This window comes from Oxyura jamaicensis (genome assembly GCF_011077185.1).
Source record: "Oxyura jamaicensis isolate SHBP4307 breed ruddy duck chromosome 13 unlocalized genomic scaffold, BPBGC_Ojam_1.0 oxy13_random_OJ71761, whole genome shotgun sequence".
NCBI lineage: Eukaryota > Metazoa > Chordata > Aves > Anseriformes > Anatidae > Oxyura > Oxyura jamaicensis.
Window position 1 is genome coordinate 56,644 of NW_023304316.1, and position 25,817 is coordinate 82,460.

At 41.1% G+C, this 25,817-nt stretch overlaps 1 protein-coding gene across 1 annotated transcript in view; it reads right to left on the reverse strand.

Annotated features, from left to right (window-relative positions):
- Positions 1-3,532: 3,532 nt before the first annotated feature.
- LOC118157874 (SKI family transcriptional corepressor 2-like) overlaps positions 3,533-25,817 on the reverse strand; it is a 30,208-nt gene continuing 7,923 nt past the window's right edge. Inside the window, exons 4-8 of the mRNA XM_035312373.1 lie at positions 22,553-22,618; positions 22,074-22,172; positions 15,272-15,339; positions 5,694-5,758; positions 3,533-3,727 (exon numbers count right to left, since the gene is read on the reverse strand). Coding sequence (XP_035168264.1) covers positions 5,696-5,758; positions 15,272-15,339; positions 22,074-22,172; positions 22,553-22,618 — 296 coding nt within the window. The 3' untranslated portion in view covers positions 3,533-3,727; positions 5,694-5,695. The remainder of the gene's footprint in view (positions 3,728-5,693; positions 5,759-15,271; positions 15,340-22,073; positions 22,173-22,552; positions 22,619-25,817) is intronic.

The window sequence follows — 25,817 nt, forward strand, 5'->3', positions numbered from 1 at the left end:
GGGCTGCTGCAGGGAAAGGTGACTCCATCCCAGACAGACCCAACACAATAAGAAAAAAAAAAAAAAAAAAAAAAAAAAAAACACAAGCCTGATTGTTCATTAGCTGCGCCTTAGCCTGTTTGCCAGACCCAGTTCAGACAAAACTTCCACCTCTCTCTCAACTGTAGCATCTTTGTTAATTGGCCCTATTCATGCTGAGATAACTTTATTATTATTATTATTAATTATCCAGGTATTGTTAGTAAGATCGATCTCAAGTGCAGTAAATGCTCAGATAAACCACCCCTTTCAAAAACTTTGCTCTGACTCACTGCTTTTCAGCGGCCATTTCAGAACAGGATCAACAAAAGGTAAAAAAGGCCTTTGAGAGAGATGGTTTGAAGGGACCTAAAATTACTGGTCCTGAAGAAGGTTTGTTCCTATGTCCCTGAGTAAGGGAAAGTACATACCTCCATGCTTTTGCTTGGTGCACTTCCTTGTCAACAAAAATAACTGTGCTAAAGTATCACAGAGACAAATGGTTGAGGCATAAGTCCTGGAGAAGTAGTACTATATCTGAAGGACAGAGCTCAAAATGGTTTGGACATGTGCGTGGTACAGAGAAGACCAACTCTGTAGAAGAAAAATGGACAGTCAGTCGCTACCGAGTTTTCTGCACCTATTTATTTTTCATCCAAACACCCAGAAAAATTCAAATCACAGCTCAGTGCATAGTCTGTTTTTTTTTTTTTTTTTTTTTTTTTTTGCCATTCTCAGGGGATTTTGACAAAAGGCTAAAACTAAGATCTGTAATACTACTATACTTTTTGCCTCTCACGGTAGTTAGTGGCTGTAGAAGTTGACATTTGGTTAACTATATAGATTTCTTAAATGTATTGACAGGCTGCACATAATAAAAGCTGAATGTGTACTTTCCACTCTAATATAGCATTCATTTTATATTAAGGACAGCAACAATACAGGCTACTCTGCACCCGTAAATTAACCATGGCTGGACCATTCCCCACGGCCACACAGTGCAGAAGAGCTGTGCCCACACCATGAAGCACTCACCTTTCAGCTCAGGGTGGCCACATCCAGACTGCCAGCAGGGGAAGGCTGCGGGTCTGGGCCGACTCGCCATCCGTGCCAGGAACTGCTCCCTAGGGCATCAGCGGGCTCACACACAGCCCTGTCAGGGCCACTACCACAACTTATCTACAGAGCTGATTTCAAGTACAGGGCAACATTAGGATAGGCAAACACAACCGTATCGACTACTAGGTAAATTTTCTGGTACTCTTTTTGTTTTCTTTATGACGCTAGCTGGTGGAATAAAATGTTGAGGGTTGAGTCTGCACAACACGACAGTTTAACACTACAGTGGGATCCTCATTGCTTTAACACGGACAAACTTTGGCACAAGAGGAGAGCAAACAAGAACCAACAGCTGATACGAAGCTTCCTTGGCTGTTTACTGAAGTAGATTTGGTTAGGCGGTGGCTGTTCTGTGTTTGTTTTCTAGGATCATGTTCTTGAGCTTTATCAGTGTGAAGGATGTTTTTTTTTTAATTTGAGAGACTTCTTTCATACTTCATTCTGAGACCTATGTTCCATCTTAACATTTGCAGTTGTGGTCTGCACGTTAGTTACAAACCAGACAAGTGGTGTTTCCACTTCCTGATTGGGGAGTTTAGCCTAAGTAACCAAGTAAGAGTGCAAACTGGACATCTGAGGTTTGAATGTTCAATTAGAATCATGCAGGTTACACATCCAGTCCTTTATTTGTGTGAACTGTACAGTTAGTGCACAGCTTGTCACTTCTGCAGCTCACAAAAACAATACGTGGATGCACAACTTGCTTTGGAAAGTCACTTGGAAACCTGATGGTCTGAGCTCTACTGAACAGAACATAGAAAACAAATCTGCTGCAGATCCCTCATGTCTGCTCCTGGGGCTGCACAGGCTGGCTCTCAAATGGTGAGAGACAAGGGGTTACTGTGCTTGCCTGACCACATCCAGGAGCTTTGGCACTCTAAAGCCATTAGAGTAGTAATTTCTTATTGATCAGCATGATTACTTTATGTCTGGGCAAAAGTTTTGATCTGTAGTGGTAAGATATTTTAACACAACACTACAGAATAGTTCATTCTTCACAGAAAGTATGAGAAAATATCATAACGTCAGTCTATGCTATGATCTATATAGTATCCTGTATCCTGAATACTCTGCACTGCTATTTCCCCATTTCACAAAGGATATAGCTGATCGGGGAAAGGTACAGGAAAACTACAAAACTATGGGATTGCTTCTGTTGGCAGAATGACTGCAACTCCTCAACCTGAAAGAAAGACAACCAAAGAAGCTCACAGTGTGCCTATGAACCCATTTTGGCATGGAGATGGTGGGCAGGATTGACAGCAGTCAACTGCCAACTGGTCTCACCCACTACAAGAGGCAGGGGGCATAAAATGAATCTAACAGGTGGCATCTCTGAACACCAGGAGCTGTTTTTCCTTCACACAACAGGTATTTCAGCTGTGGCACTTACTGCCACAGGGTGTTGTAGTTGTCAAAGCGTACCTAGGTTTAAAAAAGTCACTGGACAAGTTCATGAAAGAAAAAAATCTTCTATGCTGAGGGATGGCCCGGTGCTCGGGACTGAGACCATCTGAATGAAGACATCTCCACTGGGGAAGCCCTGGCAATCAGGATGTTGCGCAGGATCAGGAAATGACCTAGAAGACTATGGCTGTGGTTTTTGAAAAGGTGGCTGATTTTGGCTCAGACCTGTTCCCTTTATTTCTGTAAAAGCAGAGTTAAAACAAATCCACAAGGCACTTCCTGAAAGCCCACCAAATCTACTTCCAAACTTTTTCTAATAACCAGAGGCAGAGGATTTCTTCCATAAAATACTTCAACACATTAATATATCTGTGAACTAAGATGCTTCTAAGTTATTATTGGGGATAAATTTCTCCATTTTTTTTCCAGTGGAATAAGCATAGCATTGAAGTATAGGGAAGCTCAACTATTATTTCATTGTTTTCTTTTTCATTATAGACTTTTTATCCACATGAATGATAAAGAAATTACAACAGAGTTAAATACCTTTTTTTGATAAGTGATTATATTCTTAATTACACTCAATATTAAATTGTAAAATATTTCCAGAGGAGTACAATCTTAATTCATACAGCAGGCAAAATACCAGAGGAGGAAGGGGCTGAAGGAGAGGGGTGCGAGAGTTTCCAGTCTGCTGTTAAAAAGCACTGTGTATGGCTAACGCTTTATTATCCATCCATCCAATGTTCTGGCCCATCTGATAAGACACTCATTTCTTTCCATAAAACAATCACTATCCCAAAGCAAAAGATGAACTGGCAGATGTTGTCAAATGTTTGTGGCATTGAAAGGATCATCAGTTCCCTTCACAGCTTATCTGTATGATTCATCAAAAGCATTTTCTCTATCAAGTTCAGTAGTCCTTCTAAAAACACAAAGACTTAAACTTTGGTACCACCAAAAAAGATCCAGGACAGGCATCTTTTATTTTTGTTTTTACTAATAAATGGCTGCTACATTATATTTTATATGGTTGTCCATGATGCTTTGAGGTCACTTGTCCTTGGGTTCAGAGGAACCTGATTTGTTTTGTTTGTTCTTTAAATTTCCAAGTCCTTCCATTGTCTCAGTCTTTATACAAGTCAGATTTCTGAGTGGTGGGTTATAACTTACAAGGTAGCAGCTGCAAAAGATCCTGTGCTTCTAGGAATAAATAAGTAAATAATTAAAAACAAAAACAAAGAGAAAAGGTTACCAACCCTAAGCCCAAGTTTCAGATTTCTTTATTCGCAGAATTACAACATTTATTTGCAATCCCTACAAAAGGGACACACAAAAGTCACCTGCTCCAGAAGCTTCCTCTGAGACTTCGCTAGTTAATATTTGCAGAGTCCCATGAAAATACTTCATTAAAGATGAGGCACAAAGTGTAACTGACTGCAGTATGACTAAACGCAACCAGACATTCTGTGGAAAGGCAGGCCCAACAAGAGCAACACAAGATTGTGGAAAAACACAGGGCATTAACTGACTGGTTGCTCTATACTGCACGGGGTCTTCGCTCCCTCAGTGCACCGTGTGGTATGTATGTGCACGCACGTTCCTTGAGGCAACTCTTTCCTGCTTGGCACATTGAGAATCTGAAATTGCTTCTGAACAATATAGTTGTGATTCTCTGCTTGACTGGTTTAGCTTAGCAGTTAAGTAACAACTAATCTTTCAAAAGCACTGGGGCCTACTCAGAGAAATCCCTGTTGTCTGCAGGGAAACAAAAATTGGAAACAAAAACAGCATGAAAAATGCATCCATCCTTCACTCTCAGCAAATAAGCGGGGAATGCTCATAGCTGTGATGCTAGCACCTTCCTTGCAGGGATTGTCAACTGATGAAAACCTAATGCTGAGAACAAACAGTGCCATTCATCTGATGCTACCATCCTCAGGCTGACTTTTATTGTAGATCAGTGCTTTGGACAACACGCTTAGGGCAGGATCCCCTGCTTCTCATTCAGCATGGCATACTGTTTTCAGGATATTAATATTACTGAATTTATTTTAAATTGGTGCTCAGATTAATGTAGACTCAACTGGAAAATGCTGGCAGTCAGTAAGAAAGCATGCAGAAGAGGGCAAAACAGACCAACTTGATGCTTAGATTAATCTCGTTATCTCAGCAGGCAGAGCTCAGGGCCACAGATACCGGTTATCTGGTTACTCTGTGCTTACTCCTGATGTTTTTTATTTGTAAATTTCTACTTCTTCCATAGCTCAGACAAACTTCCATCACTGATACAATCAAAGCCTTATTCAGATGCCCCAGACTTTCTCCTTAACTCCTTTCCTTTGTGCATTATTGAGGTCTCTATATGAATTGCTCTTTATTTTTCTAATCTGCCTGCTCTACCTCAAGGATTTTTTCGTTGAATCCACAAACCAAATTCCGTGGCATAACACAGTAGCAGAGCTACTGACTTTTTGCCTCTCTGTCTTCAAGCCTCAATCTCCTTGTTTTACCATAAAAAATAGAGAATGTCATTTAAAGGCTTTAGCACCTGGAACTGGAATTACCCAAGTCATTGATGACAGAGACAACAGTTCTTTTCACTGAATGTTTCTGAAAAACACTCCTGAAAAAATATGGTGTTGGGTGCAGGAAGATCCTGCAATACATCTGCAGGAGACTGAACTACAGAAAACAGTACCACTGTAGTTCTGCAAGGCTCCCAAACTGTACTGCTCTTTCCTGGCATTGGTTCAACTCAAGTCTCTCCTCAGAAGCTCTGTTATGGGCATGAAAAACCCTGCCCATGTGTGAACTTTTACTGCATGCTGAATGTCAAGGTAGTTTCCCTCCTCTGCCGAAGGTCCATTACCTTGAGGCCACTTTCCAGTGTCAGAAAGCAGAAGTACTTGCTCAGGCTATTCACCCAACTCTCACTGCTATGTCCTACCCCAGTGAAAGCTAGCAATTTGGGTGGCACATCTGCAATCAGCTTTAGACCATAGCATGATGCATCCATAGGCAGAGTTGTTAGACCAGAACCCCTAATGTCACACAACAGAATGATTCTGTCAGTTCTCACAGTGGCTGCAGAGAACAAGATGATGGCCAGGCCAGGCAGAATAACACCTCTTCTTTCACAAACTTACCTTTAGCTTTTGCTGAGGTGTGTACCAAGCTTTTCTTTCCTGATCAAGCTTGCTGCATAGGGAATCTGCAATGACACAGAAACAAAGCCACTGCTTTACACTGTATGAATACTGAAGCAGAAATTAAATAAAAATGGCCACGATTAAAACAACAGACAGATATTAAAATCCAGTATAAAAGATGTCTTGTGATGTTTTGTTCACATCACAAAAATAGAATGACCACCCATTCTGCTACCTGTGAAACAATAAAAATCAGCTGTCTGTAACAAAAGGCAAAAAACACTGATCTCTGAGCAGCCAAAATACAGCAGTTTGGGAGTACGAGTCTTCATATATTTATATCACTATAATTAGAAAGTTCTTAATAGTTATCTCTGACTTGCACCAATCTGAGGAAAGCCACTGAAGATTCAAATAATTTAAGGAAAACAGAGAACATAGGCATATTAGGGAACACGGTTATATTTAGAAACAAAGTGGGATGATGTGTTCACAGGCTACAGGGGATGGAGTAAGGGGCAGCTCTTTTTCAGTGCTAGGCCTTTAGAATGCAACAAAGCTAAATTGCTCTGAGATTTCTCCATTAGCTGGGAACCCAAGCGTCTACAAATTCACTATTCTTCAGTGCTACCTTCTGGAAGGACTGTTGGAGGAATTCACGTTGGGATCATAAAATTTATGTTCCTACACTCCCAGGCGCTGCCACACACCGAGGTGACCTGCTTCTGCTGCCAGGCACTCCAGAATATAGCCAGGAATAATGTCAAATATGTTACTGTGAGCTGACAAATGGGCTGAACTGAAGTCAGGAGCAAAGCCTAAAGCTGTAGTAACAGCAAAGGGAATAGATGGACAAATGCACTGAGTTCAAGCAACCTGCCCTGTATAGGTAATAACATGCCAGTACCAGGTGAATTTGCACCTGTATCCACAATTTCCCTAACATGCATTCTTGTACACCCTTGTTCTGGTTTTAACTGCATCATGCCCACAGCGTGCTAGAACGTTTGTGTGAATTGTGCTCAGAGTGCCTCTGGACTGGTAGTTTACTCTCTGTGAGAGAGATGACAATGGTGTATCTGTGCATGCCTGCCTCAGTAAGGAAAAGGGAAGGCTGGGGCTGAGAGGAAAGAAAGGGACATCTGCAGCTCAGGAACTAACCCTTTCGCTTCTCAGGAAAGGAGGTCAATCTGACTGAAAGATGCAGCACGAGGAAGAAGCAATGCCCGTAAAGATGAGTTGTCTGAATGAAAGCCTTTCACAGGGGGCACACCACTTCCATTACATAGTCCTGAGAAAAAGGAAATGTCTATGTACAAACTGAGAAGCCCAAACCACTGGTGACCTGAAGGAACCCATGATCTAGGTGTTTTGTCTGACTACTCTTACAACCTTACCCTTCACAGAAGCTGAAAACTATCAGGAAACTTGCTGCTAGATACCCCCCCAAAACAGAGCTCGTCCCTCCACCGAGCCCTGGGAGAGAGTTGCCTTTTCGGGCAGTGCTTGCAAAGGATGGAAAACTCCTCTCCAAACTGCACCACACAGGACTATGCAAAGAAAGTTTTAATCAGATCACCCATCTGCACGATTTATACCATTACTTCTGAGATAACTGGATCGGTGCAAATCTAGCAGCAAAGGGAGTCACAAACAGTCTGGATAAGCACATTTCAGCTGAGACCTGTGATGTTTCTACCAGCTGCTTTATTCCTCTCTCCCACTCATAACAGCAAATAGGCAACATCAGTTTGCATGACCGTCAATTATATAGGACATCTCCCAAGCCATACCGACCTAGAGAGTACAACCAGGTACATTCTGTGAGAAATGTACTGTTCTTAATCTACTTTTCTGCTATATTTGGCACATCAGCATCTTTTTAATGTGTATTGGTTTGTCCATGCTCCTGGTAATAAATGAAACTGAGAGGCATGGGTGTTCAATAGGGACAACAACTACTTCCTTCACAAGTTAAAATCACCTACAATGTCATATGCTACTTTTTGTGTTGGATGAACGTTTCATGACTCCAGGGCTGCAGCGGAACAATATTTAGGGCTGTTCATACCATTATGGTCCCCTTTAGTGCATCCAAGGTGAGTGCTCTGATGAAGACAGAATCAGCACTTAAATGGGCATGAAGATTCAATGTGCAGCCCCTTATCAAAGGCCATACACCCCTGCCAACAACAGCAAAAAAGCAGATGGTTGGGTGTTGGGTTTTAAGCATCAAGCAATATGTTTCTCATGACTAAGCCTATGTAAATAGGAAATAAAGTGCAATAGGAGCAGATCTGTAGGGTGCAGGAGAAAATCCCAGTGTCCATACTGCATTTGCCTTAGCTTTTTCCTTCAGGCTACCTATAGCTTGAGCCTGGGTACTTATCATGCACTAAGAGCTGGAGCACATTCAGTGCATTCCTGGAGCACACCTGCTTTTGTTTCATCCAGAAGGAATCCAGTTTACAAGCTCTGAGTCTGTTCCACAATATGACCTGAAGCACACATAAGCAGACAGAATTGGGGATTCAAGTCTAAAGCACATGCCTGATTCCTGCTACATGTGAACACCAGAGAAGGTGCTGTGCACCATCCTCTTTTGGAGACTGCCTTTTAGGTGGGGTACACAACGATACATCACCCTGACTTTTATTGCTTGAACAGGGAATCTCCATTATTCCAAAGCACTAACATGTACCTACAAGTATTTAGTTAAACAATTTGCATTGCCAGAGAACACACACATGACAATTCAGTGAAAACACTGTCCAGCCAAGACAGCCCTTCCAAACACAAAACGTATTTATGCAGGAAAGGAGACAGATGCACAGCTGAACTGCCAATGGAAAACTACAGTTTCTGCACACATAGCGCTTTGGGATGGAATTATATGAAGGATTACACAGAAGAAAAAGCATGCACTGAGCCTTTGACAGCTGGAGGAGGAATCAAAGTGCCAGCAGCTTGCCCTAGAAGGAGTCTCTTAACTACTGCCCCGTGAAAGTAGTTATAGCTGTGTAGGCTGAGTTCAGAGACTCTTCCATCCTGGATGTGCTCACAGCAGCACACCTGTCTGCACAGCATGCACAGTGATCGAGAGCCAAGGCTGGAGTATGCAGTCTCTCTCCTATGTGCTTTTACTGGAGCACATGAATACTACAGAAAAAGGATTCTGCACACAGGCAGTAGCAGAGGCTGGCTTGTGGCTCTTTGGTATGTATGGATCCCCCCTTTTTAAAAAAAAAAAAAAAAATCAGAATTTTTGCAGTTTGTAAAGGAAAGGAAGTTTTTATTTTTCTTTCTCATAAGAAATAATTCCACAAGCGTTCATTTCCTTTAACATTTAAATTTCCTGGAGGAAGAGGTGCAGCTCCATCCTACCAGTTCAAGAGATACCCAGATGCATTGTCAAGATACAGGTTTTGCTCACCTGTATTTAAAAAGCAGTCAGTGGAAAATAAAATTCTGGAGAAAATGGTACTTGTTGGCTTACTTTTCTCTACTCAACCAGTGATCTGTATGCTATTGTGGTGGTTTTACCGTGCTAGCCAGTTGAACACCACAACCGCTCTCTCACTCCCCCTCCTCAGATGAGGAGGGGAAGAAGTAAAGGAAGTAAAGTAAAAGAACAGCTCACGGGTTGAGATAAGGATGATTTAATTAAAGAGGAAATATATATATATATATAATTAAGGAAATATTATTATTAATTAAACAATTCAACTAAAGGGAAAAAAGGGAAAGGGGAAGAGGGAGGGGGAAAGGGAATAACTAAACAAAACAAGTAAAGGCTATGTGGAAGTGCAGAGGAAAAGAAATTACTCTCTACTTCCCACAAATGAGCGATGCTTGACCACGTCCTTGAAGCAGGGCCTCAACGCACATAGCCGGTGTTCGGGAGGAGGACAGACGTCTTCACAACGAGAGCCCACCCCTCCCCTCTTCTTCCTTTTTCCACCTTTTATTGCTGAGTGTGACATCATATGGTATGGAATATCCCTTTGGTTGGTTTAGGTCACCTGCCCTGGTGATGTTTCTTTCTCACTTTTTGCCCACCCCCTAGGAGGGTCAGAGAGAGTCCTGATGCTGTGCCAGCACTTCTCAGCAGCAGACACAACACTGGTGTGATACCACTGCTGTTCTAGCTACAAGTGCAGAGCGCAGCACTGTATGGGCTGCTGCAGGGAAAGTTAACGTCCCAGCCAGACCCAGTACAGCTATATTCAGCATCAGAAGGACATCTTCCCAAATAGTGCCACCAAACCTGGTAACTGAATTCTGTTTGGGATTATGTATATGGAACTAAACGTCATCCTTATTTAACTGCTGTTAATTCCACCAAAAAAATAAATAAATGAAGTTAACAGAACACACAGAAACAGACCTGCAGTATCATCCCAACCGTTAAAGCACAAAAGAATAAACTCAGAAATAAAATGGAGCTTACATCTGCAAGACTGGCCACATGTATATGGCTACATATGCACAAGCACTGAACTATGAGATAAAACATCTCTTTTTTTTTTTTTTTTTTTTTTTTTTGGTAATGAAATCTGCCTTGGAGTCATCAAGATAGAATGGACACAGTTCCAGAAATATTCTTTTACCTGTTATTATCTGTGTGTCAGTGGACGTACACTTCAGCAAAGATACAGCTCAAGAAATCCAAGTGCCATCTTGCTGAATTGATGTTTGCCTCTAACATTCCTGTCAAGGTCAATCAATCTAGCTGGACCACTTTAAGCAGAGGACCAAACCAGAAATCTCAATAAAGCAGTGCTATTTCCCATTTCCACTTTTCAAATATGGAGTGTTGGGCATGCAGTGACCAACATCTCTGCATATCTGCATAATAACATACATATTCCTTGTATGTACAATGAATACATTAGTTGTACAAAGCACCAACTTCCCCTGTATAACAAAAAATAGGGACTAAATATACTGGTGCTTTTCTTAATAACAGTAGGATCCAAAGGGACATGATTTCATACCTCTGAAAACTAGGAATACCACCACATGGTGGAATTTTTTTTTTCTTTTAAACAGTCCTTGTCAATCTTTAAAGAACAGGATGAAAGACGATGCAGACAGAAATCAGTTTTTGCAGGCAGATAGTTCCTGATTTATTTTATTGTCTGCCTCTGAAGAACAGAGTTTATTCAAAGTAACACCAAGGGTCAGAGGCCATTAAATATTAGAGGAGTTCTAGCTGAACTCAGCTTTGAGGTCAGAGCATTATCAGCCCAAAGTTAGGCCAGTAGGGAGGTGGTCAATTCACTGGAGTGAATATGAAAACCAACATTTTCCACTTGAATAGAATGTCAGAATAATTTGCATTTCCAATGCTTCCCTACTTCCATACTTCCTTTTATCCCCACATAAACGTAGTGGGATTGATCACTACCTGATCTTAGCTATCTGAATCACAATGGCAGGATGACGCTTTTTTTTCAGCCTTTCATGATGGATAGGCTACAGCTGTGGTTTCCACCTGTGGACAGGCTTCCTGGGAATCTACAAGCTACTTTTAAAGGAACTCTAACAAGAAACAAAGAAAAGCCAGCCTGTTTGCAGTAGGCTTAAAATTGTTATTTAGTGATCTACTCTTTTGCTGCACTGTTTTAGAGGGGTTCATAAAAACATAAAAGGATAAAAATAAGCATGCCAGAAATGTTGCTTCTAATTTGTTTCTCCCACTAGGAAGGCAGGAAGAAAGTTCATGCTTTTTAAATTTGATCCACTAATGCAGTTGCCCCAAAGACAAGATCAAACATGCAGAGACTCCAGCAGGAGCTAACTCAGTACTATGTCAGGGTGATTGGGCTGTCCTGACAGATGAATTCTGGTCGTAACAGACAAACCAACAACTATGAAGCCAGGCGAGCTCTTATGAGGCTGCACCACATGTGCCATGTTAGAATTTACCCCAGTTGCTGGACAGCTATTTCTTCAGTGGCCTTTCAGTACTGCTTAATTCTTAATTAACAGAAGCCAGATAGCCCATGCCTGAAGCAGAACACGACCTCCAAGTCCATGCACCGTACTTAGCCTTTTTGGGAGACAACACTTTGAGGAAGGAAGAAAAATGCACTCAGTGATTCAAAATCCATATTCTTGTTAAATATGATGATTGATTGCTCCTTGGCACTTGGCTGAAAGCTTGGCACACATTTGTTTGCAACACTTTCTGGTAGCTGCTCCAGGCACTCTGACCAACTCCTTTCTTAACAGAAACTGCCAGTGGCCACACAGCTCCAGCTACCTACTGAACCAGGTTGTGTCCAAAGAAGTCAATATCCATTTCAGAGGATGTAACAGAACAGAACTCACCCCCCTCCATCTTCCCAAAGATCTGAGCCTTGTTCCTGACTTTCATAAAAGCATAAAATATTTTTTAAAGGTCCGGAGGGGACAAAGCATTAGAATTACAGCTCATTGAGTAAACACTGTTTTATCAGAAGCTTTTAATGAAGAACGTTAAACACGTGTCAAGTCCTGGCTGCTGTGTGCAGTGATTGCAGAGTAACAGCAGAGGGCACCTGGAGCCTGAGCCATCGCCTCTCAGACCTGCCATCCCAACTCAGCCCAACTTCCCTGCACGTGTTCACTCTCGTGGCAATTTGTCACCACGTTCTGCATTGCAGTTTCACGGTGTCATTCAAGAACTGTGATTAAAAAAAAAAAAAAAAAAAAAAAAAAAGTGTTGTGTTCAATGTTAAGTATGGTCTGAGCGCAAAACGCTGCTCTCAAACAACCCTTCAGTTTTTGTTCACACCACAAAGTTGTAATGTTTCTCAAGGAGATGTCGCTTTTGCATTTTGCATGCAGTGTTCAAAGGCAATCATATTTGACCAAGTTTTTCAAGCGTAGCTTCAGTTTGCTGTATTCCAGAACTTTTCTGACACACCAAATGCTCACAGGCAGTTTAACTCTGGGAGTCTGATTATTTTGTTACTCAGCAAGGGGAGGCCGGAAGAATTCTCATTCAGAAAGACTGAAATCTTTGTTCTGGCAAAACGTGCATCTGGTACACAGTTTGTACAAGAGTGCTTTTAAACAAATAGATACCTTTGTGATCATGCATAAGTGTTCAGAAAGAACTAAATTAAGTTGTATATTCCCTCAATGGTGAGAAGAGCCAAAAAAACCCTGAGTAATTCATATGATCTTTAAAATAAAAAAGCAATTAAGTCAAATTCTGTAGCTAGTTAAACCAGTACATTTTGTGTTTAATCCTATACAGGTATACACCTATGAAGCTGTAACTAAAATTAAGATTTGAGTATGCATTAAAAACTTCTGCTTTTCTCTTTGTACTCCTGTGTTAATGAGAAAAATAAGTGTGGGCAGCTTTGTAAAAGCAATGATGCAATGCTCCAGGTATATACAAAACAATCTACCCCTGTTAAAAATGACAGAAAAAAAAATAAGTCAAAAGAAACCATGCTTTTCATGTAACCTGGACCAAAAGACTTAATTCATCCATGGCATAAACCAAGAAGGCCAATGGAGTTCTATCATTAGCTCATTCAGCTCATTAATCCTAAAGGCAAATGTAACCATACAGAACACATTCATATGAACTTAAAGTAACTGCAGGGATTATCACATCAAAAGTGCTGACTCCATTTCAGTTATTAACCAAAACATCACTGACATTTTCTGCACCCAGCTTAAACAAGCACACTGGTTATTTGCTGCAGTCTGAGTTCTTCATATGCAAACATCTTTTTATTGGTCTCGCTGTTGCACAGCCTGCCTCACCAGTATCAGGAGGGATACCCAAATGCAAACAAAGACTTACTGATGCTTTGGCAACATTTCTATTAACAGTACTAGAGTCAAGCAGCCAGTAAGTGAAGAGCTTCTGAACAGCTGGTACAATACATTAAGTGTGGAAACTAGTTTCTGTAAGTACATTCAGGCAGCTCTGTTTATTGATTAAATGACTATTAGTCTTTCTGTAGCATGTACCACTAATGAAGAGGGTGTGAATTACATGATCATATTTCTTTTCCTGCCCAAGAAAAAGAACTATGCTGAATCTTGTGATTTCTCCACTTATTATTATGAGAAACCACCACAGCTGGCTCGGTGAAGGCCTGGGATATATGCTTTCAGAAACAATTTCACGATTCTGCCACAAAGTGAATGACAGATATGATCCATTCATTCTCACCTCGGGAGGGAGAGTTAGTTAGCTTCAAGTTCAGCTGACACGAGAGATAAAGGCTGAAGCAGGCCCACAAACTTTGTGCTTAGATGTGCTTCACAGCAGGAGTTGGACAGTCACCTGCCTAAAGTCCAAAGCAGCAGGGGAAGTGCTTTTCAGGATGACATCCTAATGACCATCTTCTGTCACAATACAATTTACAGACTGAGCCAAACTCCCTGCCAGGCACTGAGAGACAAAAGGGAACGCAGAACAACTGGACATGTTAAGGAGTGGAGACCAGCAGCAAAACAAAAATAAAAAATAAAGATGTTCTGGACTCAATTTTCTCCATAAAAAAATCTCTTCCCAGCACCATCCATCTCTCATTGAAATCTCTGAAGTCAGCAGGAACAGGGAGCAGGGATGTTCGGCAGCTCTAAAAATAAAGCCACTCCTAAATGCCTTTAAACATAGGTGCACATGCTTGACATTCCTGGCCTTCAGCTTTATTTTTATGTCATAACCCATCAAGTAGAAAATGACAGTACCAGAAGGCTGGATGACCCCCCTCCCAGTCCCAGGGTCTGTAACAAGCAATAGGAAAATTCAGATGCTCAAGCACAGGGCTGATTCAGACAAGTGGATATCTTTGGCAAGCCTGCCTCAAAAAACTGTTGAATGTCTGACTGATCACAGACAAAATACTAACAAAACAAACATTGCCTGGCAACCTCCTGTTCACTAGGATGCCCGGCTCTTAATACTGCATTTGTGCTCCACTAAGCAGTATCTGAGTAAGAAACAACTTCACATACTCTACTCTTTGTTTGGTTTGGATTCAGTTAGACCCTGAATGTCAAATTTTCAAAACAGGACACTTGCATGCAAGGATCTAGAGCTGCACTAACACACACGTGCAAAATCCCACTTGATTTTAAAATAAACAAGCAATAGACCAAACAGCAATGCATGCATACACTGAACTGTGTTTTGGCAACTGGATCCTTTACTGCTGAGTTAAGCACTTTCACATTTCAGCCATTAGAGTAAAAGACATATTCTAAGGTTTATTTTCCAGGGCTGAACTGCACCCCTTGGCAACTATTGCAAGTATTTAACTGCTTAAGTTTTACTGATTCAGTCCTCATGTTTCTCTCTGAAGAAGCACCTCTCAGTGTTCAGTCAACACATCCCATTTAATTGAAACATGAAGACCCATCTGGTTACTGTATGAGAGTAAACCTCCAGGTAATTAGACTCTAAACCAGTTGAGAACCACATGCTTACATCTTGCTAAGCATAAGGTAATATGAACTCAGTAATACTGCATCTGCATGGCTTGCAAAGGAAAGGCTTGAGGAATGTACTTTAAAAAGTGATAGTTCATAACATTTTTAATAGAATACAAACTTACAATTTGTAGCTGCTGTACCATTTCTTCTCTGTATGCCAGCTCCCGCTTCATATGATCTTGAAAATTATCTATAATTAAGAGAATAAAAAAGTAGATGCAGTAGTTAAAACAGAGACCACAGTAGAATTCATATGAATCAAAGGAAATCAAATACAACCACTATTGAGGAACTGTGAAGTACCACAAAGCCTTTCACCCAACTAAAAGATGTGCCTAACAAAAACTTCTTATCTAGTAGGAGACACTGTAGGCAACAGCTTGGGAAAAACGATTCAGCTACTTCAAATAGCAAATATAGGCTGCTAAGGTTCTGTTGCTAACATTCATTCCCACAATGTTTTTCTCAATGGGCCAGACTCTGCAGTCAAACTTCTACAGACACTGGAGAGAACAGCAAAAACTGCTTTGCTCTGGTATAAATCTGTTGACATCAATAGGGATGTCCAATATGTGAGAACAGAAGGCGTTCAAGGATGCAGGATTTGATTTGCAGTTCATAACATTGTGCTGACGGCTTTGAGCACAACTTAAAAAATTAAAGTTCCTTAAACAGTGATGTGGAACTCAGATGGCAAAAAGTCTTTGAAAGACAGATCACGGCTTCCACGACAGCTGGGTTACTGCACAGGCCAGCCTTTGGCTCTGGTAGCTCCTCCCTCCCTTATTTTCCTTCTCAGTAACCATTTCAGACAAAATCCCATTTGGATAGAAAATTAGCTGCTGGCTTGTGATCCAGAACACTGCTGTCAGAGGGTGGGAAAAAAAATATTTAAGAAGGAAAGAGCTTGAAGAGTTGCAGTATGATAAAGACATGGGTGCAGCGATGGACTATTAAATGTAATAGGACAAAAAATCCACTCAAAGCAACACCATTTTGATCCAGGAGACAGAAGTCTGTCCCAGACAAGGTGAATGCCAACAAAAAACAACATGGGGGACCTCAGCATGCAGAGCTGTCAAGCCAGTATGGACTTGCCAAAGGGCAGTGCAAGGCCAAGGCAGCTAGAATGGCTTATTTACAATTAACAATTAAAAGACTTAAACAGCCATGTTGGCTGTTGGGACACGAACCCAAGGACTCAGAAAGCCTGGGTTCAATATCTGCTCTACTGGGCTCCGTGCATGTCTTGCCATTCCTCATTTCATCACCAGTAAATCAGGAATAATATCACTGCTTCATCTGACAAGCACCTAGATTAAATGATTATATGACTAGATTAAATGACTGTGGAATACTTAGTGCAGTAATGTCAGTCACAGAAATAACTAAATTGTTTGGAAAGATTTGAGGCCAGGTGAGAGCATGCGGCTCTGTTGTGGTTTAACCCGGCCGGCAGCTAAACATCACACAGCCGTTCGCTCACCCTCCCACCCCCCCCCCAGGATGGGGGAGAGAAACAAGAAAAACTGAGGCCTGTGGGTTGAGATAGAGACAGTTTATTGGGACAGAAAATACAATAATAATAATAATAATGATGTGTACGGAGCGGGTGATGCACGGTGCAGTTGCTTGCCACCCGCTGACCGATGCCTATCCTGTCCCCAGGCGGCCGGTCCCCCCACCCCGGCTAGCCACCCCTATATATTGTTTAGCATGACATCAGATGGTATGGAATACCCCTTTGGCCAGTTTGGGTCAGCTGTCCTGGGTCTGTCCCCTCCCAGCTCTTGCTGCACCCCCAGCCTGCCCGCTGGCAGGACAGAGCGAGGAGCTGAAAAGTCCTTGGCTTAGTGTAAGCACTGCTCTGCAGCAATTAAAACATCAGCATGTTATCAGCACTCTTCTCATCCTAATCCAAAACATAGCACCCTACCAGCTATTGGGAGGAAACATAACTCTGTCCTAACTGAAACCAGGACAGGCTCCTATCCATACTCTGTGTGCTACCGTGGTGCTGGGACCTTTACCCACTCCCAGCTCAGTCCCACAGGGTCACTACAAAAGCTCAACCCCCAAAACAGAAGCGGAATGACAGAGAGCAACTGTGGCACAACACAGCAGAGAGGCAAGACATACCTTGCCTGTGGGGAAAGGGGATGTGTGCCCACCAAGTGTGGGCACAGGAAGGGGCTGGAAGAAAGCACAAGGGGGAAGAGCTCTGTCATCTTTCATGCAAGAGTTTTGCCTTCTCTGAATGAAAACCAAAAGTTGTTGTTTAAAAGGCGAGGCACTTCAGAATGAGAAGAAAATGTCAGTGAAACAAAGAAAGAATGAGACGATTTGTCAGGCTGAAACCATCAGGAGTCCAGCATGGCCACATTCAAAAGGACATGGAGACATTATCTTAATGAATTTATTCAGATTTCAAACAAAAGCCCACAGATTTTTTCAGCCTGTTTCCTCTGCTCCACCTTGAAAAGTAAAGGAAGCCAACACAAATAAAAGCAGACTTGGAATTCCTCTCCTGCTTACTGTTGTGGTTTAACCCGTCTGGCAGCTAAACACACAGCCGTTCGCTCACCCTCCACCCTCCCTCTCTGGGATGGGGGAGAGAAACGAGAAAAAAAAAAACTGAAAATCTATGGGTTGAGATAGAGACAGTTTATTAGGACAGAAAAATAAAATAATAGTAATATGTACAAAACAAGTGATGCACGATGCAATTGCTCACCACCCGCTGACCAATGCCCAGTCTATCCCAAGCAGCCGCCCCCCCCCCCACCCCGGCTAGCCACCCGGGGTTCAGCATACTGTTCAGCATGACGTCAGATGGTATGGAATACCCCTTTGGCCAGTTGGGGTCAGCTGTCTTGGGTCTGTCCCCTCCCAGCTCTTGCTGCACCCTCAGCCTGCCTGCTGGCAGGACAGAGCGAGAAGCTGAAAAGTCCTTGGCTTAGTGTAAGCACTGCTCTGCAACAAGTGAAACATCAGTGTGTTATCAACATTAGTCTCATCTTAAATCCAAAACATAGCACTCTACCAGCTACTGGGAGGAAAATTAACTCTCTCCTAGCTAAAACCAGGCAAAATAGCCATGCAGTACAAAGAGGTGACAGTCCCTCGTTCTGTCACCAAATGCTGACAGAGCTGTACTACCTGCTATGTGGATCCTCTTCCAATTTCACTTTGACAAGAGCAGGCTACGCAGAGAAACCAGCCTCATCTCCTCAACACCTTCTTCCCTGCCTGCCTCCTCACAGCTTCCTCACCTCCCAGAACAAACAGCTCAGAAATCCTGCTCAACCCTGCACTGCAAATGTCCAGACTCACTGTGGAAATGTGGTTAATGGTAAGGAGAACATTTTTTGCAGCAGCATTAACTGAGACTAACTGCTTACAGACAAAGCCTGGCAATACCCAGGAGAAATGTTTCTTAACACAAACTTAAATACTTTAACTATCCAGCCTATGTCTCTGTTGTTTTACTACCATGTTGTTAAATGCAGCTGGACAAAACGTGAGCCAGATGGTCATACCAAGGGTATGACCAGCACAGGGCTCTGGGAGAACACACTGCCACTGACGCACAAGTGCATGTATTCCTATCAGGTCAGCAATTATCTTCAAAAGATCTTTTTGCTCTGTGTTGAGAGACTTTCTAGGCAAAGGGAAACCTTACTTGCATCTTTCAAGTGCATTAGCAATATAAAAAATTAAGGTGCAAACAGCAGAAGACAAGGTCTGCTGCTTTATAAGTGATCACAGCTATACTTGAAGCAGGTCAAGCCACAGAAGTGAGCAGCATTCTGTTGCTGAATGAGCTTGCAAATAGGATCAGTTTTCATTTAATATGACTTTCCATGACAAGAACATGGAAAACAAAAGCCATTTACACATGAGACTGCCTAGCAGTGCTATGGGTGGTGGTTTGCTATTCATGTCAACTGCCCCCAAAATGCTCAGTTCCAAATGTGAGACCCAAAGAAAGATGATTTTAGAGTTAACTCCAGGTAACCTGTCAGAAACGTTTCTAGAAACATATAGCACTACCTTCCACGTCTCACATGTTGACTCCCTGCTGAAACAGGGATAAATTTTATCCTTTTTAAAACAGATTGAGAAGACTTAAAAGCCAAATGCCTCTCATTTACCAGTGCAAATCACAGCGAGAACCACTACCACCCGAGAGTGAGAATTACCCTGGCAGTGTTTCTGCCCCCAGCAGCTTCAGGGCTGGACAGAGGTTCAGTCCCCATGGCCACTCAGCCCTCTGCCCAATGCTGCAGCGAGCCAGACTGGGATATGAAGCCTGTTACCCACGGGCTTTTTGTTCCCTCCTCCTCAAGGCACAAGCAATACAATTTTAATTTTACCTCCATGTTCCTTTCACTGGATTTCTTAAGACTTCTCTCCCTAGCTCCTTCTTATCCAACACCACCACAAGCTGTTAGTAACTTCGCCAGGAAATCCTGGCAAAACTAAGAGCTTCTAACCCCCTATCTGAAGCAGCAGCCCTGTCTGGCAGCGAGAGCCTGGAGCAGACCCCATCTCTTTCTGTGCAACACACACTTCTCTAGAGGACAAATCTTGGATTTCACACTTGCTTTACGAAGACCCATTTTCTCATTTTATTATATGGGGAAGGGTTTTTTTTGTTGTTTTTGTGTTTTTTGTTTTGTTTTGTTTTGTTTGTTTGTTTGTTTGTTTGTTTTTTGGTAAGCCTAAATCTGTAAATAGGTTTTACGGTCACTTACAGATATTGTTTATAGCACATTATCTATTTTCCATTTTAATCCTGAAGAAAATTGACTACTTTGTGGTACGTTGAAACCACATATTTTTTCAAGCTGGCATACACAGTCACCACTTCTTTGGTTGGCCATATGTGTTCTTTTCTTTTATTTGAATTTTATTTCATGTGGTTTAATTGCAATGTTTATTTACATGGCAATGACAGAGCATTAATTTTACTGTAGAAGAACAAAAGGATAAATGAGTGACCTGAATGGCAAAACTCCAAGATGCCATTTCACCAATACCACACATCAAATATTTTGATCTACACAAATTATTTGAAAACTACCTTACTCCCAAACCCAAGTAATGACTGAACTTATACTGAAGGATGAGGTTATTGCCTTTCATTAATATCTACGCCACCTCAGGCTCTTCTTTATTTATGAAGCTTTCAATATTTGGGCTAAAGATGGAGTAATTTCCAGAGACCTGCCTTGCATTTTCTTGTTTCCCTGAACTTAGCCTATCTGATGCTACAGAAAGTGGGAAAACGCATGTTCTTTAAATAACAGGAAAACACTGTCTGTGTTCCCACCTCTTCTTTTGAGTCAGGGAGGTGCAACATTCCTCTGCTTGTAGTGACAGTTTTTGTTGAATTGTTTATCTCAGGCTGCTGGCCATGTTGATTTTTGTCCCCGGAGTTTTTATGAAGGAACTTGGAGGTCTAACAGAATGAAGAGTTTCTGAACTCTTCAAGAAACTATGGTAAACCATCATGAGGGTATTTTGCCTGAGTGTTGGTGAGACATTTCAGTCATGCAGGAGTTAACAGAAGTTAGCAAAAGGCAGAACAGGCTGACAATTAGTCTGGGAAGGCTTTAAATATCTATCCTGGTTTGCTGTGAATCATATACTGCTTCATCCATTTCTCAAGAAGAAAACAAGGACAAAAAGTGAGAGTTTAAAAAGTAGATTAAAAAAAAAAAAGAACACACACACACACACAACAACAAACAAACAAAAACACCAAAAACCTGACAGTATCAACATTAGTAAAACAGTGAACGGAGATGCTGTCAGACCTCCTTTGGACTTTTGGAAGAAGCAAAAGGTGGCCCCAAAGAGGCTTTTTTCCCTCATTTTACATTCAACACAACTCAGGAGACTGTTGGGGCAGACAGCAGCAAAGCTGTGACAGCCAGGCATGGAGAAGCCTGCATGACAGTACTGATCTGTGTTGTGCTGTACTATAGACTGGCAGTGGAGATGTCCCAATCATTCCAGCTCCATAACACTACGTTCATTAAATGTTGGAGAGCCCTTACTATGTCTTCTAGGTTGTCCCAATCTATGTAGGATTTTTTCTAAAAGCACATTTTCCCGTTTCTGACAGTGTAATTCAAGAGGCTTTAACTGATAGGTCTTTTACCATTTCCCTGTGTATGCAGTTCAACATTCTGGTAGCTTTATGAAAACCCTTCTAATTGACTATTTTGTTTTATTTAACACATGGCCAGCGCATTCCACACCCCCCAGGCAGCACCCCATTCATCAGACATAGGGCAAGAGCCCTCTCAAACAACCCATTTCAAGAGGAAAAATCCAAACTGTTATTTCCACTCCTTAAACACGCTCCTTAAACACCAAATCAATTCACCAGCATCAGCTAGGACCACAAAAACATGTCCATAAATTACCCTGTCTTCAAAAGCCTCCAAGAAGCTGGTTAAGAACACTGACATCCCTGTATGCCCAGAAGTCCCCAACAGGTTTCCCAATATCCAGCCATTCCTTCCTGCAAAGAGGGAGTGTGGCACAGGAAGTGGTGTGATGGCTCTGTGCTAGAAGACCTCCTCCCTTCCAACAGGCTTTAACAGATTTTTATTAGATCTGGGATCAAAGGTCACTGGGAGACAGATACTCCCCATTTTTCTACTCCTGATGATGCGCTGTTTTCAGTGTTATTAAATCCAGTCAAATATACACCAAAACAGACATCCAGCTTCAGATTTTCTCTACAAAAGACCTGCTTTGGCAGCCTGAAAAGCTACAGCAGACATGCCATCAACCTCAGTAGAACTAAGCCAAAAAGCCTGGCAACACAACTGAGAACATACTTCTCCCACTTTTAACAGTCCAACAACAACCCATGAATAACACCAAAACCACAGATAAATGTCTTACTGAAGACAGGGAATGATGCATTTCCTTTCAACACCTGGAATTCCTGTTCTAGCCTCTTCCGTAAGTCAATTTGTTCAAACAAAACCTTCTGGAGTTCCTCTAACAAAGAGAAAATAAAATTGTTTTTACTAATCTGTATAAATAATTCTTGAGTTAACAGTCATAGAGCAATTCATTACTATAAGACAAAATATTTTAGCAGTTATTAAAAAAGCGTTGCATAGACCTACAATAGATTTTGTGCAGAAAATCATGAATATAAATCAATGTAATGTATTATTTTAAAGTATTATATTACAGTGTCATGTATTGATTGATATATATGCATTAATCTCAATTATATCCACCCAAAGATCCATATATTATTCATATGTTACTTGACAAGCTTAAAACATGGTGCAGAACAAAAATGCCCCCTAATATACTCATATTCTATTAAAACAAAGAGCAGTTTTATAAGAGGCCATTATTTATTTTACCTTTCCCCATGTTTTCTACATCCTTCTTCAGTGAATTATGTGAATTGGTTTCTTGTGTGCATTCGCCTTAAAAAAAAAAAAAAAGTTACTGATTTACTAATACTGCTTTCCACCAGTATTCTCTTTACTATGCAACTGCTTCAGCTATGCATTTCAGCATGCATTTCAGCTATGCATTTCAGCATCTGCTCTCTTTTCTTATGTCCTTATTAAAAAAAAGGAAACAACTAATTCAGGCATACACATTTACACAACTGATACCCGGTGCCAGCAATTCAATTTAAAAAATCTGTTTACGTAACACAATTATATTAAAAAAATTGTATTATATTTGATATAAACAAAGTATTTTCTATAGGTAAGCTGTCTCACCACATTAAAAGAAATAACAAGCTTAAAAAAAGAAAAAATATATCACTTTTTGGGCAGTGGTTTGAAGCATTCCCGTAATGCAAAATGGCCTTTTTATCTTAGTTAACATAATCCAGTTTTAAACAGGATTGCTAATAAAAGAAGTATTTTCTTAGAGAAATACAGAATGAGGGTACACAATCAAAAAGGAAAAAATTAAGGTTAGGAAGGGTATTTATTAAATTATAAATATTAGTGTATTTTTCCAAACAATTTCATTTTAGCCATTCTTTTCTGAATGTTTTATGCGCAATTTTGAGGGAGAACAGACTCAGACAGAAAGTAACAGTATTCTTCATGGGTGGGAAGAGAAAGGGGAAGAGACGAGATCCTAGTACAGAGCATGGCAGCTACACAGATGACTTTCCCAGCTGCTTGGATGAGCTTTCAGGGCCATATGGTTTGAGGCTGCGACTCCCTGGGACTTAAAGAACTACATTAAAATGAAAATAAGGGTGTGTAGTATGATGAAAAACTTCTCCAGCATCTATAGCCTCCCTACTAAGCTACTGAAAAGGCTTATTAGAAAATCTACAATCCTTGCCTCTCAAATAAGTAAAGAATAGGAAGGATAAAGTGAACATATTTAAAGACAAAACCCAGCACATCAGTTTTAAAGAATCAACTGCATTTTTAAACAGCTTTCTGATGTTCAAACAAGGCCTTGGTGTTATTATTGTCAATGGTAATGATGATAGTAATCAGATGAGTTTCACCTTTCCAGTCCCCCTCAAAATGATAATCAGGAAACTGCTCTTCTCAGTTTTTCCATACTCCCCAGAGGCCTCATCATGTGTTGTGTACTGTTATACTTTTATTGAAAGGGAGGATGTATTGAATATTTAACCATCTTCCTTTCTCTTAAATGTTAATTAAAAGCTAAATAGGTGTTTAAAAACAAACAAACAGTAAGCCCAAAGAATTTTAATCAGTCTAAGAAAAAATCACTTCCCCTCAATAGCTCCACCATAACTCTCTTGGGTCTTGTCTGCTACACACAAACTTCAGCCTGCTCAGCAGCACATAAAACAAAAGCACTGAAAGCTGTGCAACCCCCCTCTGTGGACATCTAGGGTTTGTTTCTGAGAGGTTCAGCTTTGGTTTAGTCAGAAAAATTGACCTGTACCTCAATGGCCTGCTGGCTAGGGGCAGGAGGGGACAAAATATCCATGGCCACTCTACACTGCCTCTGCTTAAGCTTTCAGTACCTCTCTGTTCGTGCCAATTAGCTTGGGTTCTTTCCACTTAGCGCAGACATTTTTAATCTGGAATAAAAGTGGGTTATATTTTGGGGTTACACGAATGGCATTCTTATTCTTGAACATGAACATCCACCCATGGAGGAAAGGAGAAGTGGTGTCTGTGGGTAGGCACGCCTCAAATGACTATCAGTTCTTTGAAAACAGGAGGTCCCTGTTTGTACATTGGCACAACCTCAGCTCTTGGATGCCACCATTTCATTAGCTCTGCAAGCACTGGAGTAGTTAAGATTTTAATTTTTTAAAAAATCGCTCTGTCCGTGGCTGGGCATCGGCCTTGTTATTCCTGGACAGCACTATGTACTGCAGAGCATGTGTGGCCTGCAGCTCAATCCTACAAGGTGAGCTTCATGGTGAGAAAGCCTGCAGCGCTGATGGTCTACCAGGACCACCATAACTTACATGTGATTTTTTTTTTTTTCTGGAGAGAGTACTGTGTGCAGGCACAAAGACCACGGTGCTGACGATATTGGTATCTTCTGGGTACAAATATATATTTATTTAAAAAATATAGGCAGATGTGAACCAGCAGACTTTGAGAGCTCCAAAGGCTCCATCTGTATTTATAATTAATGACTTGCTTTAGGACGCGCATAGTTCTTGCGTTTGTCCTGAAGAAATCCTACCAAAACACACTCTTACTGAAAATATTCATGCATCTTGAATATTCATGCCACATTTGGGGGATGAATAATCAATAGGCTAATCAGACCTTTGGAAGATATGCCTATTTTAGGAAACATAATAAGCATATTTTAAGTGCTTTTCTGTACTGGGGCTGATATACATGCCTTGCAAAATCTGGAGATTCAAATGTTAATTTGCCCTGAAAGTGGTTTAACTTGAAAACAAACTAGTTCTATTTTTGCAGATATAAAGCCTAGTTTATAACCTCCATTTAAAGTTCCAAACATGGACATCCAATTTTAAAATACCTGCAAAATATCTCTAACAGATAGAGGAAAAAACAGTTTGGGGATTTCACACTAAACATTCAAAAACTGTGACTGAAAAAAAATATGAAATGTTTTAGACAACAAATCAATTGGCTTTTGATCTAAGCTGTGGGCATACATCTGGGAAGTATTTCATAACTTTATTCTAGAAGCACAGAACAGCATAGGGCTAGAACATTTCTAATTTTTGGTTTGTTTAAAATGGAAGGTGAGATTCTCACCAGAATCTAGAAGACGGGGCTTAAACCCCCCCCCCCCCCCCGCCCAACCCAACCCTGAATCTTGTGAAACTTGCAAAAATAAATAAATTTAACAATATCCTCCCCGTTTGATAATTCAAAGAGAGCTCCTAAACTCCTTAGTAATAACAGAAGAGAAAAGAGACAAGAATAGTAAATAAGGACCCAATCCTACCGCCTGTCTGCAGTTTTGTCTGCCGTGCACATCCACGTAGTCACATGCAACCTTATCTATTAATTTGCAGTACTGGGTCTCAAATTTAAATTTCACCCCCACTTCAACTTTTAACTTCTTTGCTTTTTGGCAAATCCCTTCCATAATAAATTTAATGACATTTAACTTCTGGATCCAGTGCTTTACCACTTATCCCCATAAAGACTATACAACTGTCCAGCTTGC